Here is a 15,778-nt window from a genome sequence, read left to right as displayed (position 1 = left end):
TTGAACAATTTTAAGATTTACAGGAAATGTTTTCATTCATTTTCAGCCATTTTAATCTGCTCCACTTCTATCACATGTATGAGTAAAACAACAGGAAATAAAAACCTGCCACCATTAAGAATATGCAAGTACATGAGACATAACTTGTACTTTGACATAATTCACCATGTTTTTGTGGGATGTCTACTTCTGAGTTATCGGTAGAAAATAGTATTTCTACCTTTATTTTCATCCTTTAAATAAAGAGTGCAAATTCGACATTGGAGGACCTTTTTTAATAAAAGATTTCTTTTAATATTTGTGTTATTTTTTTGTACACATTTTAAGGCATCATGCACAGAAAAAAAAAGCCAAACTAAAAGATATCATTATGCTCACCCTCTACCAAAAATCATGTTCTAGCATTAAATATTTGCTGTCAAAAATATGTTCATACAAATATGGCATGTAAGCTGGCATGTCAGTGAACCTCAAAGCAGAGCGTCACCTGCTTTCACAGTTTTTGTAAACATGGCTTTGAGCAAAGAGGGCAGAGGACAAGTTTAAAAAAAAAAAAAAAAAAAAAAGGGACGGCATGCTTCAATACGGGGCTTAATTTCCCTGAAAAGCATGCAAATTATATTTACAATGTATTATTTTACTCAACAGAAATATCTTTCTTCAATCGCTTAAGTTTAAGACATTAAAAATGTGTCGACATTAAACAGACAGACAAATAAGACAGATGTGTCCATAATTGTCCCAATCCCACGGTCCCCAGCATGGACCTGTTCAGATTTTGTCACCAAACAAAACACTACAAGATTTTTATTTCTTTTTTTCTTACCATATCTCAATAACTTTTTTTTTTCTTTTCTAACTTTAAGATTACAGCTTCTCATTAGACTGTCCAAATCAGGCTTAGACTAGGTTTAAAAAAAAAAAAAATGTTGTAGTGTCCACCCTGGCAGACATCCAGAGGGCGCCGGGAGCTTTGGCACAGTCGTGTCCAGTTGTGCTCTTCTGCCGTCTTCATCTGCGTTATACGACGTTAAAGACCATGGAAAGATACTGTTCGTAAGACACTTGGATCCAGCCGTCCTGGTCTGTGTCGTATCGCCTGAAAACGTCAGTCAACCTCTGCGGAGACGACAAAACAGCCACTCAAACGATCGGCTACAACGGCATCTTCACACACGTCACACAAAATCGCCCACAAGCCACAAAAACTGGCAAGTTATTCACTTATGTGCTGCAGCTTTCAGACCATTTAAAGTCTGTTGTGTGATTGTTTAAAAAACGGTAAAATAAAAATTGTTCTTGTGTAAAACTGTTTTTCTTGTAGCTTTCAGCTTTCAGACCAGAACATTTGTTAATCTTGCCTCCAATGTATTAGCTTCTATTATTACAATGTGTAAAAACAACAGGAAAATCTTTATGAGGCAGCATCACAATCGTTTGCTTCAACTGTTTTTATCCGTTACCTGTAATACAATGCAACACTGGATGAAGTCATCAAAGGCCACCTGTCCCTTCCTCTGCCGGTCAAACTTCTCTATCAGAGTGCCGTAGAACTGGTCTGATAGACGATAGCCTGCAATGCAACAGTGGTAATGTTTCAGAGACAGTCTCCATTTGTTTTTTAACAGCTTAATGTTTGCATTTAAAAAAAATATAGATTTTTTTTTTTTTTTACTTTAGACAAGTTTTAGATGTAAGGTAATCAAGCAATACATCAAACAGCAGGAAAAACTTACAGTGGATTATCTGGAACATTGTAACAGGACTGCGTTAAAGCAGACCGACGGGTTTTGGCAGCGACACAAACATCTTATACTACCAATCAAACTACATCCAGAAAACAAGGAAAAGGTTAAACTTGTCACTAATACTTAAGCTGAAGATAAATGTTTAACCTAAATGAATGATTAGCACAAAAAGTGGGAAGTAAAGAACATCTCAGACAAGTGGCAAGTGTAAACCGAGGTTAAGCTCTGCACCATCCTCCTGACATGCCGCTGCCTGTACGCCAGGACAGAGCGCCCAGCAGCCGTAGCCCTCCACCAAGGCCAAGAAATCCGAACTACTAAAAGCATACTTTGCTGCTCACCGAATCCGGTCAGTGCCTGTTTGAGCTCGTTCCTGTCGATGAACCCCGAGTTGTCCCTGTCGTAGGTCCTGAAGATGTTCTGCCAGTCGGTGATGTACTTCCACACGCCGGCGAACTCGTTGAAGTTGACGCCGCCTTTGTTTTCCCTGTCAAACATGGCTGAGAGGAGGGAAGCGGAACCGGTTTAGAGGCATTTTTCAGACTTCTGGTATTCCTCATGCTTGAGGGGTTTCATATTTTGCCACGCTGCAACCGCAAACTTTAAAGGAAGTGTGTGACAGAGCAACGCAAACTACCGCTTGGTTGCAACATGGTGGAAGGAAGCAACATTCATAGCAACTGACTTGCACAAGCTCATTGTGTCCCCTGCATCGCCGCCGACTTGCAGATTTTAATTTTGCCCTGTACTGATTGTTTTATGTCTGAGAAGTCACTAAATATAGTGACAAAGTTGCTAAGTTGGCGACAGTGGGGTGACCAGGTGGGTCTTTCGGTCAGCCCTCTCTCACGACAGAGCAAAATGGGACAATGGCTGATTTTCAGAACTTTGTGGAAGTAAGTATCGACCAAATATCTATCGGCCATCTGATTTATCAGTGCACCTCTAATTGTAGATATATCCCTGCTGCAATGCGGCTGATCTAAACAATTTTATAATCTCCTCAACATGCCATCAACTTCTTGTGTAACCTGTTCATGACCCATTCTCAATAATTCTCTCCATGCCAAAGAGTATTTGCTTCTTTGTTTTGGTCCATCACAAAAAAAAGAAAATCCCCCCAAAAAACGGCATAAAAGGTGTGACAAAATATGAAAAAGTTCAAACGGTGTGAATACTTTGAATTGAGAGACAGCGTTGCATCTCCACAAATTAACAGGAGGGTTTATAGTGCGTTTTAGAACTCCAGCTACATAAGTTACAAAGAAGTAAAACAGCTCCAAGCACCACTACTCCCATTTCCTCACTCTCATGCGGATCAATCCAATTACCGCCCAACAAAGGGAGCGTTATTGCATGATGTGCTCCTCGCTGCAAGACCATAAAACAATGGATTTACTGCGCTCGGCGCAAACGGGAGGAAAGAGACTTATAGGGATTTATTCTTAAAGCTACGACACATCAGGAGATGAAAAAGTTCAATACGAGAAAAAGGTCGTTTTCTTTTGCATCTGTGCCAAAGCACAATCATCGAGGCTGCGACTACACTGCAGAGCTAAAAAGTTTGCAACCCGAGCCTCCAAACTCTGACGAATCGATACGTGGAGTCTGAGCCAGCGTTCCTGTTCTGCTGCAGACGCTGCTTTCGGCTCCATCTTATTGTCGGCTGCAGTTTTCCCACCGGAGCACCACAAAAAGATAAGTCTGTCTGTGTCCTCGCGACTTAATGGCTTAATCTGGTTGTCGTGGCGCGGCGGGGACAGATAAACAACTCAAACGGTCTCAGCAGGAAAAAAAAAAAAAAAGGTTGCTGTGTAAAAAACCTGGCGTGTCGCCGTCAGCAGTTACTTACAGATGATGGAGCGGACAGTCACCGGGTTGAAGGGAGTCCATGTGCCTGGGAATCGAAAAGCAACATGTTTACAATCACAAGAAAGGAACAGAGCAAAAATAAGGAAGAATGTTAATGTGACGTAGAAAAGCTGAAGCAGATGACTCAATCAATGCGGAGACTGCTGATTAACTTTAAGATTATCTTCAGAAATATTTATTTCTCTTATCGCTGCTCTCAAAAAACAAATCAAAACTTTGTCACCATATTCCAGCCTTTCTTCTTTTAGGCGCGTCATTGTCTTATGAAAAGATACTATCAGGATGGCTGCCTGGCTGGTGCAAAGCGTGGGCTTGTTATGACGGTGCTTAACAATTTCAAGTTTTTTTTTTGTTTGTTTTTTGCGTAAACAAACAATCTGCCCGTATTTGAATCACAAAACAGAATATTAATGACAGACAGGTTGAGGGAATTCAAAGGGAAACGTTACAGAAGTACTTTAAAAGTGCATTCTTACTCTGGCCAGCAGGGGGAGACGTAAATAAATTAAAATAAAATCTGAAAGAGTCATGTCTTTCAAATTTGTAAATTAAAGTTAATCAGGTGGAAAAAAAAATAAGTTAAAAGCTGCTGTCTAGAAAATAATTTGTACACTTTCTGTAATTCTTTTTAAGATAGAGGAATAGAAAGAAAAAACCTGAAACTATTTGTGCATTAAATTTGCACAAATTTGTGCTTTGATGCGGAGATGGAAACTGGAAATGCTCCATGATACTCTTGCATTTAATAGTTTTTTTTAAGTCTAAAAATTTTTTATAAATTTGAATCAGTTTTCTGTCCTCTTTAGAAAAAAAAAAGAAAAAAGAAAAGCAGAAGCCAGTCAGAAAAAACATACTCTACACATCTCTGATTGTTTTAGCTTCCTCTGCCACTTCCTCCTTTTGCTTTGGCTGGTACATTTTTTTTAAGTAAAGCAGTGAAGAGCTGTGCATCAAACAATAACCGAACCACTAACACCGAAACCCTCCTGACAGAAGCAGAAAAGTGAAGCATTCATCAAAAGACCACAAAACAGATTAAGAGAAAACCCTGAGTTGGGTGGCACTTTAAAGCCAACCCAACCCCCCCCACACACACACACACACACACACCAAACCAGTTACTTCTTTCTCCAGAGGTCCATCTTCAATCACAGAAAATAAAACCGTCAACTCTCAAGTCCCTGCAACTTGTACGGGGGTCTAAATCTTTGCTGAGTCACCACCTCTCTTTGTCGCAGGGCAGCAGTTTAATAGCAGAAATAAAGAAGAAGAAAGTAGAAGGATAAGAAGATAAGCTTCTCAAAAAAAAAAAAAGGGAAAGCAAGACTCATTATTAGTCATTGTTACAGTAGCTGGGAGCACTTCATTTCATTTTGCTGACCTAAGAGTGCAACTTAAAATTTTACCCGCAAACCCTAAAAGTGCATGGAAAGAAACAAAATGCTGCTCCTGCTTTCTGCACCGAGCAAGTCTGCAGAGAGAGATAAGAGCCACTCATTTGAATAAAAAGCAGAACGATGCACTGAACATTCACCTTGATCTGATCCGAGGCTGGAATAAATGAAAGGACTGGAAAAGCTTCATGTTACTCCAGGAAACAGGTCATTTCTTCTCTCTTCGTTTGCTTTGTTTTATTGATGAGGAGAGGGAGGCTGTTCTGGGATCAACCCTGAGGCTCAAACTGGGTCTTGGGCCAGAATCGAGACGTTTCTTTTTTTTTTTCCATCTGTGGGAATGTTGATCATGGCTTATTGCGTTTCACTCTCTGGTTTTATTTAACCATAGAAATATCCTTTTTTTTTATCCCTCTGCCTGTTTGGAAGACATCAAACCTCAACAGTGTGCTCATGAGCAGTGAAGTCTGTAAATCTTGATTAAAACGGAACGTTAGCTCCGTTTTTATGGGCCGTGCTAGCAGTTTTACACTGCAGTGACACCGGTTCGCTTCAAAGGCCCGGAAATTCATTTCCAGCGACGTGCGGGTCCGTTTGGCCGCGTGAAACAAGAAAGGAAACAGGAGGAACAAATCACTTTTTGAAACACCTGCCTTTGCCGACGGTGGCGGGACGTTGGATCAATTAGAAACTGCTACACCGACTTCTCGAATGTTCAAAGAACCAAAGTCTTCCCTGACAATATTTCTCAAGTCTGTGGCATTCACGGAGAGGAATCTTTCCTCACTCCTCTTTGCACAATCTCTAGATCATCCAGAGTCCTTTTCCTATTTCATCTTTTTCTCTTCAGCTCACCCAACAAGCTTTGGGGATTGAAAGAAAGTTAATTTTAGGGCTGGAAAAAAATTACTGGTTTAATCGCTCACTACTGATTCTTCTGATTAAATATGTGTTTTGTATAACTCTGACTTAATTCTTGCTCTGTGTGTTATTTCAGCAAGTGACCTTTTTCGAGTCTGCATACTCCATTTAAGGATTAGCTGATTACCAAGTTAGTTGACGATTATTTTAATAATCGATCAATCGTGTTTAGTCGTTTCAGGCCCCGTTCATTTGTTTCTTGATTTGGCAACAATTAGGAAGCAGGGCTGCACCAATTGCCAATTACCGATCGTTAAAGCCTGACCTGGCGATTCCGATTTTGGCTGATATCAAAAGAAGTTTACATTTCCTTCTGCCACAAAAAGGTGATATTTTATCCCCTACCAGCCCATTCCTTCTGTATGCATGCCTTGATCTGAGATCCGACCCTCATTATTGTTTCTTTGATTCTATTTTAATACAGACAATAAAAGAGGGTCGTCAATCTTGTTCCAGCGATGGAGCCGTAAAAAAAATGTCCAAAGGCAGAGCCCCGAACAAGCTGCGACCTTTCCAGCTACACAGACTCTTCGGCTCACAAAGCCAAATACACAAACGTTTCACGGCGGGCGCAAGCTGTGAGGTCACCGATGTATGCTGGATAGACTGCGGCTGTCCAGAGAGGAAGCGGAGGTGGGGGGCAGTCCAGTTTCAGTGTGCGTCTCTCTCTCTCCCTCTCTCTCTCTCTCTCTAACGGGAAGCCGGGACAATCCACCCTCTGTCCCGTCCACACACTGTGCTCTCTGACCCGCCAACCCAACAGCGAGCAGTGAGGTGGAGAAGGAACGTAGGAGGTGAAGAAAAAGGCAGCCTGGTGGAAAAACAGAGCGCTCCGACCGCAGTGTGTACACAAACGCATAACGGCCCCGTCGGAGCTCACTGAGACGCTTGTGCTTACGCGCTTTGCATAAGCAACCACACATCGATATACACTTTCCCAAACAGATCTTAAATGTTCAACGTTAGACTTCACAAAGTAGTCACAGAACACGCATGAAGCACATCCTGTCAGGCCGGCACAGACGTGCGACTGAGGGGCAAAAAAAGAGACAAGTCAGGCTTCAAATAAAGACAGGTAAACAAAAACCTGTAACAAATCAGCCTGTTGAGCAAACTCCACACTGCTAAGTAACTGTTAAATGAAGAGCGCTCATTACAGGGTTTTGAAACAGTCACTGCATAACCTCCAAAAGCATTAGGAGTGTCCTGATACACAACTTTTTCACGTCCAATATGATACCGATATTGTAGCTTTGACTATTGGCCAATACCAATATTGACCCGATACGATATCAGCACGAATCATACACACTTTTATTACTTATTTTTTAGTGTGGATTGTTAGAAAAGGCTTGTCCAAGTGGCATTACTCAAAGACCAATAGTCAAAAACAATACGTATGAGAGCAACTCATCCATCTATTATTAACCAATGGGTCTGCATGTGGGATACAAGCATTGCTGAATAGAAATGTCAGTAAAAGCAGATTGCTTTTATGTTATGTTGGAGATTTTAGAGGCAGGTCGATATAATCCAACACTTGCTTGTCTGATATCGAACCAATTTTCAATACCAATACCAGAACAAGGCACTCTTAAAAAAGAAAAAAAAAGCAAATAACCCATTGAGCACTTAAGCTAGCTGTCGCTCCACATGAAAAACATCAGCAGGAGCAAAATCGAAGGGGTTATAAGGTCTGTGGCTGTAAAGCAGATACTACACTATCTGTTCGGAGAGGTCAGCTGCTCACAATAACAATGTTAATTCAGCCTATTACAGTGGTGGAATGCAGAGTGTTACACAAGCGACTGATTTTATTAACTTTAATGACGCATTTCATAGCAACTCTATATGTTTGAAATTACTTAGATCAGAAGCTTTTTCCCAAGTTTCCATCTTATGGATCAGCTAAGGAAAATTTCCTCCCAAAATGCAATCAGTGCCTTCATTCCAGCATCCGCCATAGTGCCAGTACATTATTTACTTGTTGGATAGCAAAGATTTATTTATTTATGACTTTCTTTGTATCTCTTAAACAATAAGTTACTGGAGGGCAAGTTGGGACCAGTAAAAAATACATCAAAACATCCCCAAACTGCACGACGCCGCTCTCTTTTTCACTAAGGCTTAAGGGTTCACACGCAATTGTTCAACTCTTGGCTACCGCCCTGCTACCCTGTACGCTCGACTGATTCTAAAACTCCGAAGCGGGCAAGCGGCACCGCATGGTGTCTGCATGTTTAACAACAAGTCGGTTCCTTCTGAATCCGAGTCACGCTACGGCAGCAGCGGTCAACAGCTGTGGTTTATGACAGTCATGATTGCAGGACACCCGTAACAACCCTGGTGCCTCGTGTCGTCGGCTAAAGAAGTGACGGAGTCCAACTCTATCTGGCTTCCTATTCTTCAGTCAAACTGACTCAAAAGCACATCAGATCTTACAAACCGCTGCTAATGTGCGAGTGTAAATGTGAAGACTGCTGAATAAGCTCCTCAAGCTGTGCCGCTCGGCCAGCTCTGCCCGTCAGCAGTTTTACCACACTGCTGTTTCTACACAGTTACAGTAAAGAGGACAGTAAATCTGATTGCATATCTGCTCTCTGCTGCGCAAAGGCAAGTCAGCGGGGAGATGATAATAAAAACTAAATTGCATAACATATATGTTTTAATGCGACAATTGCAGATTCAATATGTAGGCCATTCTGTCACAACCTGGACTGAGGAAGGGAAGGGAGGAGGTAGAGCAAAGAGAGATGCTACTTATTAGCAGTTGACACAAACAATCTTTAGGAGAATGCTAAGCTAATCTGGTTCATAACACACATTCGACGTCGAAAGGGTCAGAAAAAGGTTCTCCAGACTGAATGGCTTCACATAAAGAAGCAATTTTAGAAAAAGATGAATACTACAAAGTTTAATTGGTACATAAAAACCGCTGAACAGCTTTTACAGAGCCACAACAAACGGCCCTGCCCTTTTACAGTGTCAGTGGCTTTAGCGAGAGCTCTGCAGGACGGGATGCAGCGCAGCGTGTGTTCGGCTTCGTTGGCTCCGTTTCATGTCACAACGAAAGTAATGAACTGGCAGAGGAGTCTGGGCCGGGAAGCCTGCCGTTCACTCTGCAAGGTGCACGCTCGGTACTCACAGAACTGACACGCACACTGACAGTGCCGAGTGCCCAAATGGAGGGGGTGGGAGGGGAGGACCTGAACCTCGGCAAAAGGAAAACACGAATATCTTCTTGATAAATAACACCAGCCTGTGCATTCATGCACAAACGCACACTCAAACACTAATCAGTATGCTGAGCAAGAGCCACTGCGCAGTCTGATAAAACGTTCCTTCACTGCTGCTTCTGGATTCAAGACTCAAAAAAAATAAATAAAGGGGTGTTGGGCTCTTAAAGCTTTTTGTCCCCAAGGGGAATGTGTTCAACAATCTTTCAAAATTCAGACATAAACTTCATAAGAAACAAAAGTACTGATGAAACAAAGTAAGGGCTTCTGGATAAATGATACTCTAAAGTTTACAGCATTTCCCTCCTGCAATCTCATTCAAACCAAGGTCAAGAGGAGGTGTGGAGCAGTGATGTGTGGTATGAAAACAGGCAGTTTTCCAGTATGCGCTGGTCAAGCCCCTATTCTCAGACGAAGCGAAACAAAGTCCGTTTATTTGCCAAGATTTATCCGTCGTTCAACTTTGCTTCTAAGAAAGGAGGAGCAGCGAAACCTGCTGTGTGGTGCTTAAAATCTCACGTCCTGAAGAGAGACTGACCCTCCATCATTAGCAGCTCTGATCACCTCACTGATTACTTCCATCCTCTTTTAAACTGGAGAAGTGTTAACACCACTGCCCTTTGAGCACCGCAGCCTGAAAGGTTATACATTTAAAATACAACACATGTTTTTTAACAGAGAAGATACTGAGTTCATTTTAAAGATTATACAAGTTTCTCGTCTCTGTTGGGGTTTTTTTTTTTTTTGTCAAGCTAACCATCATGTAATGTAAACACAGTTGGTGGTAGAGACGTCATCTGGAGCTGCTCCAGAACTTGTAATATTTATCTGTTCTCTACCAAACAAGACAGCAGATTACCATTAAGCTCAGGTCTAGTTGGGCTAATGAATCAGGACAATGATCCACAAGGGAAACCCAAATCAACAAAATGGGGATATTAGTCATGAGAACATCTACTTTATCAACACAAGCAAACGTAACAATCATATGTTGGACTGCCAATGGCTTGGGAATTAAGGTAGATCATAAAATTGGGAAACACATTTGGTTTACCATTTATGATCATTTAAAAAAATACTCATGCTTCTGACTTCATATTCCACTGTAAAAGATTTCAGTGGCCACTACCTAATCTGTTTTATTCTAAGTTTTATTCCCAGAGTTTCTGATATTTCAAGAACAATTGAAGTGTTTCCTTTGGAAGCTTTCATCCCCTTGTCTTCTATACAGGGATAAAAATAAATCAACACCTCCAACCCAGGGATAAAAATACCAATCCCGTTCCCTTCTTGTCCCTACAGCTCGTCAGCCGCATTCACGTAAACGGCGGCAGAGATTTCAGGAACGAAACGGGGGGTGACACGTCGACAGCACATCAATACGTACCATTGGACAGGGCCTGCTGAAGCTCGGAGTCGGAGATCACTCCACTCCGGTCTTTGTCAACCCTTGAAAGAAAAGAGAAAGAGAAAAATCCACAGATTAGCCCCGTTTACTTTACCCTCTTCACACCCACAGACAAAAGAAGACACAATAGCAGCCGACATCGGCACCTGCCTGTGGAAATCTGATCACACTAAGCGCGTGCCAGTGTTTCAGCAGCCCGCAGGAGTGAATGGACTTCTATGATCAGGACAAACAAGAAAGCTTGTCAGGGAGAGACTGGCTTCCAGTAAACTTGGAAAGCAGAGTGAGAAAGAATGCTGACTTGCGTCGCTGCAGACGGCTGACGTCTGGTGCAACCGGCAGAGTCAGATTTAAAAAATCTCAGACAGTCAGGTTGATTTTATATGCAACAACAAAATCAAAAGTGAAAGCGGACAGAGGAGTGCATAGATGAACTTTTATTAAAAATATCAGTGAGTTGGGTTTTTTTAAGGTTTTCTTCACATTTTTTGTCAAGTTCTCAGTCCATTTTTGTTGCTGTAAAAAAAACAAATACAAATTGTAGTATGGATTTATAGTAGACATTTATAAAGCTGTGGATGGACTGGACTTATGAGTGATTGTCAAGTCATACTCAATTTGCGCACAATTAGATCAATCCGGTAATGGCAACCTGGAATCTAACCTGCAGCTATTTGATTGGATGGATGGAAGAACAAATCACTTAAGACTCAAACTGTGAATAAGAAGTGCAAAAACCAAAGTAAAAGGAATACATTCACATTTTGCCAGTGTCCTTGTGGAATTATTGAAGTGAAACATGTTCCTTTACTTCCATATATTATCTAAGGAATGGCAAAAATGGAGCTACTAATTAGTTCAATAACTGGAAAGACAAGGTGAAGCAAACAAAACCACTTCAGCAACATGGAAGAATGTGGTTAGCTTAGCAGCTCAGGAGAAAAGCTAGTGGTAGACTAAACCAACCCTTACACTTGGAGCTTTATGCCTTGCCACATAAAGATGGTGATGATGTCCACCATTGGTAGACCTAAGGTTATGGTTGAGAAACGTACAGGCAGAATGCCATATGATGTCTGCAACCCCCAATGTATACAAGTTTCAGTGAAGAGACTCTTACTCAACAGGTTTTCCAGCATTATTTAAGACAGGTTCTGCCATAGAAGTGCTATAGCTCGAAGCACAAGTTTTCTGAGTTTATTTGCATTGGTAGATGTATACTTTACACTTACTGCTGAAGAACAGAAATCACAGGCGGAAAATGGGGGAAATTCACATCAGGAGCGGTGTTGCTTTCTTAGAAGGCTTAAGAAACTGCTACTTAATACTTTGCGACTCGGGAGTCTTCCTCCGAGACTCAGAGTCATGAGTATGGATAATGACACATACGATGGCCTGACACTTTTAATCGAGTTTAGTCAAACATCCAGTGACTCAGTCGTTCCTTAGCAACCTGGACCTGTTGACGCAGCGCTCCCTCGGCAAACATACCAGCAGAGAGGAGCAGCGAGGGGGAGAAGACGGGAAAACCCTTCAGCGCTCACACACTCGAGCACACTCTCACAGGACCGGCCCACCACCGACTGCTTGGGCTGAGGTTTCTGCTCCCAGCTGCGGTATATAATATTTCTGAAGCCTACGTGGCCTTCTTTCACACGTATACGTTTGTGTGCAGTCCCGACCGCTTGAATTAGGAAAACAAACACAAACCTGCTCCGTTAGCTTGGTGGAATCAGAATTATTATTATTTTTTTTTTTTAAAACCATCTCTGCAGGTCAGAGTAAATTAAAGTTTTGTCACAGTAAAGGTAAAGATCGGTTGGGTCGGCGCCAGCAGAGGAGGCGCCCATCCTCTCCTGAACACTGATCTACTCAAAGAAGCGTGTGTGTGTGTGTTTGTCTGTCACGTTCGGTGTGTTTTCTCCCCCACCTCCCAATCTCGGCAGCTCATTCTGCCTCAGGCAAAGTGACCTCGCAAGTCAGGGAAGGAGCGAACTGAAAAGCATCATTAAATCTCCCTGTTCCCCCGCAGAACAGGCACCATCTGGAGTTTCCATCCCCGCTGCTGTCAAGCGCAAAACCTGAATCTAACAAACCAAACCGGAACAACACAAAAACACAAAACTGAGTCAGTGAGAACTGCTCAGATTTTTTTTTCCTTTTCCCCTGTTTCACTTTTTCCTATTAGGCAACATGTCTGAGGAGCAACGCCCTTTCTGCTTTCCACATGAAAACGCCAAAGAAATAAAGAAAGAAAGAGAGAAAGAGAGAGGGTGAAGTCACTGGTGGGGAACAAAACGGTCCCAAACTCCCCAACTTCTACTCCACTAACAAGAACACTTTCTTCTGGTTCTTAGACAATAAATAGCCACTGTACATGATCGGCATTCTTATTCCTGCACAGCAACAAATCTGTGTTGTTGATTTCAATGAAAGGCTACTCTGAGACATTTTTGCCATTCTGTCATCAAAGCAGAAAAAATAGAAACATGACTCACACAGTATTACTTCATGGAGCATTAAAAAGAAACTTGTATGAAGCTCAAAATAATAAACAGAAGTTCTAGATATTCCTATAATACCTGTATTAAACATGTTACATACTCTAAGTTACCATTACTATTAGAATAGAAATCTGATGGCTGATGATGAGCGCCAGTCCCATGGATGAAATATGAATGTATCTCATGTCACCGCCATGACTTTTAATGGCTCATTGCAATGACAAACTCATTCACGTGCTATTCTGATTCCATTCCTTAACACCGCAATTTTAAAAAAATGCGTTTTCCCTACACAGGAGCAGAACATCCAAAAAGCTTTTCGCACATTTGTAATGGAAACTGACTGAAATGCTGTCTTTTACGTCTTTCAGCCAGCTGCCCAGCAGTGCGCAGCAACAGGTGGGTGAGAGGCAGAATGGAAATTCCCAACTAGAAATATTTTCAGATGAATTTAGAGCTGACTTATTTAAAGTCATTGAAAAAGTGGGAGTAGAAATGTGGAAATCCTTAAAATACCTCGATAGTGGTAACTAATCCATGTCCAGTCATGACACCAAATAGAATAAAAGGTGAAATATAGTGTGTGGGGAAAACAAAAAAACAGTGACTTATTGATAGGTCTGTGTGTTTATTTGACACACAGACCGGGAGGCCTCCCATGGCTCAATGCCGCTCTAACGACTCCGATCACATGACAGGGAATTCCAGGGCAGCTCAGCCAGATAGTGACCTGCAGATGAGGCTGAGCATGTGGGAGACAGGACTGAATGCACTCATGACTGTCACACGGTTTGTGTTTGACATTTACTCTCGTTATTCCTTTTTAAAATAAATAATAATAATATATATATGTATACACACACACACACACACACACACACACACACACACACACACACACACACACACACACACACAATTAAGCCATCTTTAGAAGTCCTGTTTCTGTGACAACAAACCTAAAAAACTGGGTTTTGGACAAAAATTCAATAGTCCTCAATGAAAGCTCAGAATTCCAAAGTTCTGCATCCATTTATTGATATTTATAATGAGTAAATACAAAGATTTACCCAGAATCCTTAGCAGATGTTTCTGCAGAGGTCAGGAATTTTAATCTGAAGCCTGAGTAAATACAAACTGTAAGAAAATCGTGGGGTGGATGGATTACTTACTCAATAAGTTTGGGGAAAACAACTTATCCCGCTCTGGAAAACACTGAATTCACGCTGCAGATTTTCCCTTTTTTTTTTAGACCTATAGGTTCAAGCAGCAGCAGATAAGAAACGTCCAGGAGGAAACCTATGCATACCTCACACTGCGTTATTCTGAAGTTCTGCTCCACACATGAATAATTTGCGAGGGCTGGTTCAAACCCCCACCCCCAAAAAATGCCTGCAGCATTTCAGTAGTGTTGAAACCAAATCCTCTGCAGTATTGCATAACTTCAATTATTACCAGGGGCCAAACCAAATCAACATGTCCCTGATTGCCTGCTACTATGACTGCCACAGCTGCTGACACACATTTCAGCCTCATGACCATCAAGAGCCTCGTCAGCAGCCTCTCTCTAATGTTCTCATACGTACACCACATGCAACACAGGGATTTACACATGCCCCTTAGAAATTAGTACCGATTTTTTTTTCTCTCTATAGTATTTATCAGGTACGTTAGTATGAATAAAGTTGCCAGATAAGACCCGGGGGGATGTCGTGGGGGAGATGCCTTCAAGGACTCCTGGAGGTCCTTCAAGCCCCGGTTTTAGAACTCCTTCTGCTGAAACCAGCTGATTGTAAGTTTAGTATTAAACAGTTGTGGCACTTAAAACCTTCTGTACTGTGATCAGCTGAGTGACGAGTCACAGCCACAGGCTCATGAAAAGGCACACTGCCGTAGTATTTCCTCCGCTGGGTCACGAATTTTCCCGAGGGCATTTACTATGAACCAAAAGCAGCAGAAACGACCGGAGAAAAAAGACACACACACACACCAAAAACGCACTGTCACTGAAATAATTTGGCGGAACCACCACCCAGTCCGCCTCTCTTCCTCTTCCCGCCTCTTACGACAGCAGCGAGTGCTCACTGCGGAGCGGAGTGAGAGAGAGAGACAGGCGGCGGAACGAGCCGTGTCTCCGCACTCACCTCTGGAAGATATTCCACAGGAAGCTCTGGTCCGGAGGAGCGTTGATATGCGGGGGGGCTCTGTAGGGGCTGTGATACGCCATCTTAATAAGAAAGCTCTGTCACAATAACAAAAAACTACAAACCACAGCAGGCCAAGTACAGACTGTGCGCTTCCCTCTGCTGTAGTTTCTCTTCTTCTCAGTCGCTTCAATCAGACTTCAGCAGCAGAGCTCAAAGTGGCTGCCCACTCCCGCACAGGGGCGTGGCCAATCATTCACCGCTGCCCATACGGGGTGACGTCACTCCGCCCTTCTCTTTCAACTTAAAAATAGCAACCATAAACGCTGTGAACCAATATTTCCATTTTGAATAAAGTTAATGAAGGATTTTGTGAAGCACTTAAAGTAGAGGGGTGTGATACTTACTACATATTTTGGTATCAATCTAATACTAAGTAAAAATAAAGCCAGTATTACTAACAATGAAGCAGATACCGATACTTTTTATTTATTATTTAGATCTGATATAAAACCAAACTTCTGACTTTCAGGTGTTTTTGAGGTTTTTCC

General features: G+C 42.0%; 1 protein-coding gene across 2 annotated transcripts; it reads right to left on the bottom strand.

Annotated features, from left to right (window-relative positions):
* Window positions 1-253: 253 nt before the first annotated feature.
* Window positions 254-15,431, bottom strand: pdcd6 (programmed cell death 6). 2 transcript variants are annotated; one of them, XM_088001245.1, is made up of 6 exons: window positions 15,228-15,431; window positions 10,559-10,620; window positions 3,601-3,645; window positions 2,078-2,248; window positions 1,464-1,573; window positions 254-1,119 (listed from the first exon to the last, which is right to left on the bottom strand). In XM_088001245.1, exons 1-6 carry the CDS (start codon window positions 15,308-15,310, stop codon window positions 1,021-1,023), a joined length of 570 nt encoding a protein of 189 aa, XP_087857371.1. In that variant the 5' UTR covers window positions 15,311-15,431; the 3' UTR covers window positions 254-1,020. The 2 variants fall into 2 exon arrangements, with proteins under 2 accessions (XP_087857371.1, XP_014865827.1); XM_015010341.2 differs by having other exon boundaries at window positions 2,090-2,248; window positions 15,228-15,427.
* Between the last annotated feature and the right edge of the window lie 347 nt (window positions 15,432-15,778).

Source organism: Poecilia mexicana, unplaced genomic scaffold (genome assembly GCF_051168715.1).
Source record: "Poecilia mexicana isolate PSO_F unplaced genomic scaffold, ASM5116871v1 scaffold_20, whole genome shotgun sequence".
In the NCBI taxonomy this organism is placed as follows: Eukaryota; Metazoa; Chordata; class Actinopteri; order Cyprinodontiformes; family Poeciliidae; genus Poecilia; species Poecilia mexicana.
This window is presented reverse-complemented; position numbering and strand designations above follow the sequence as displayed.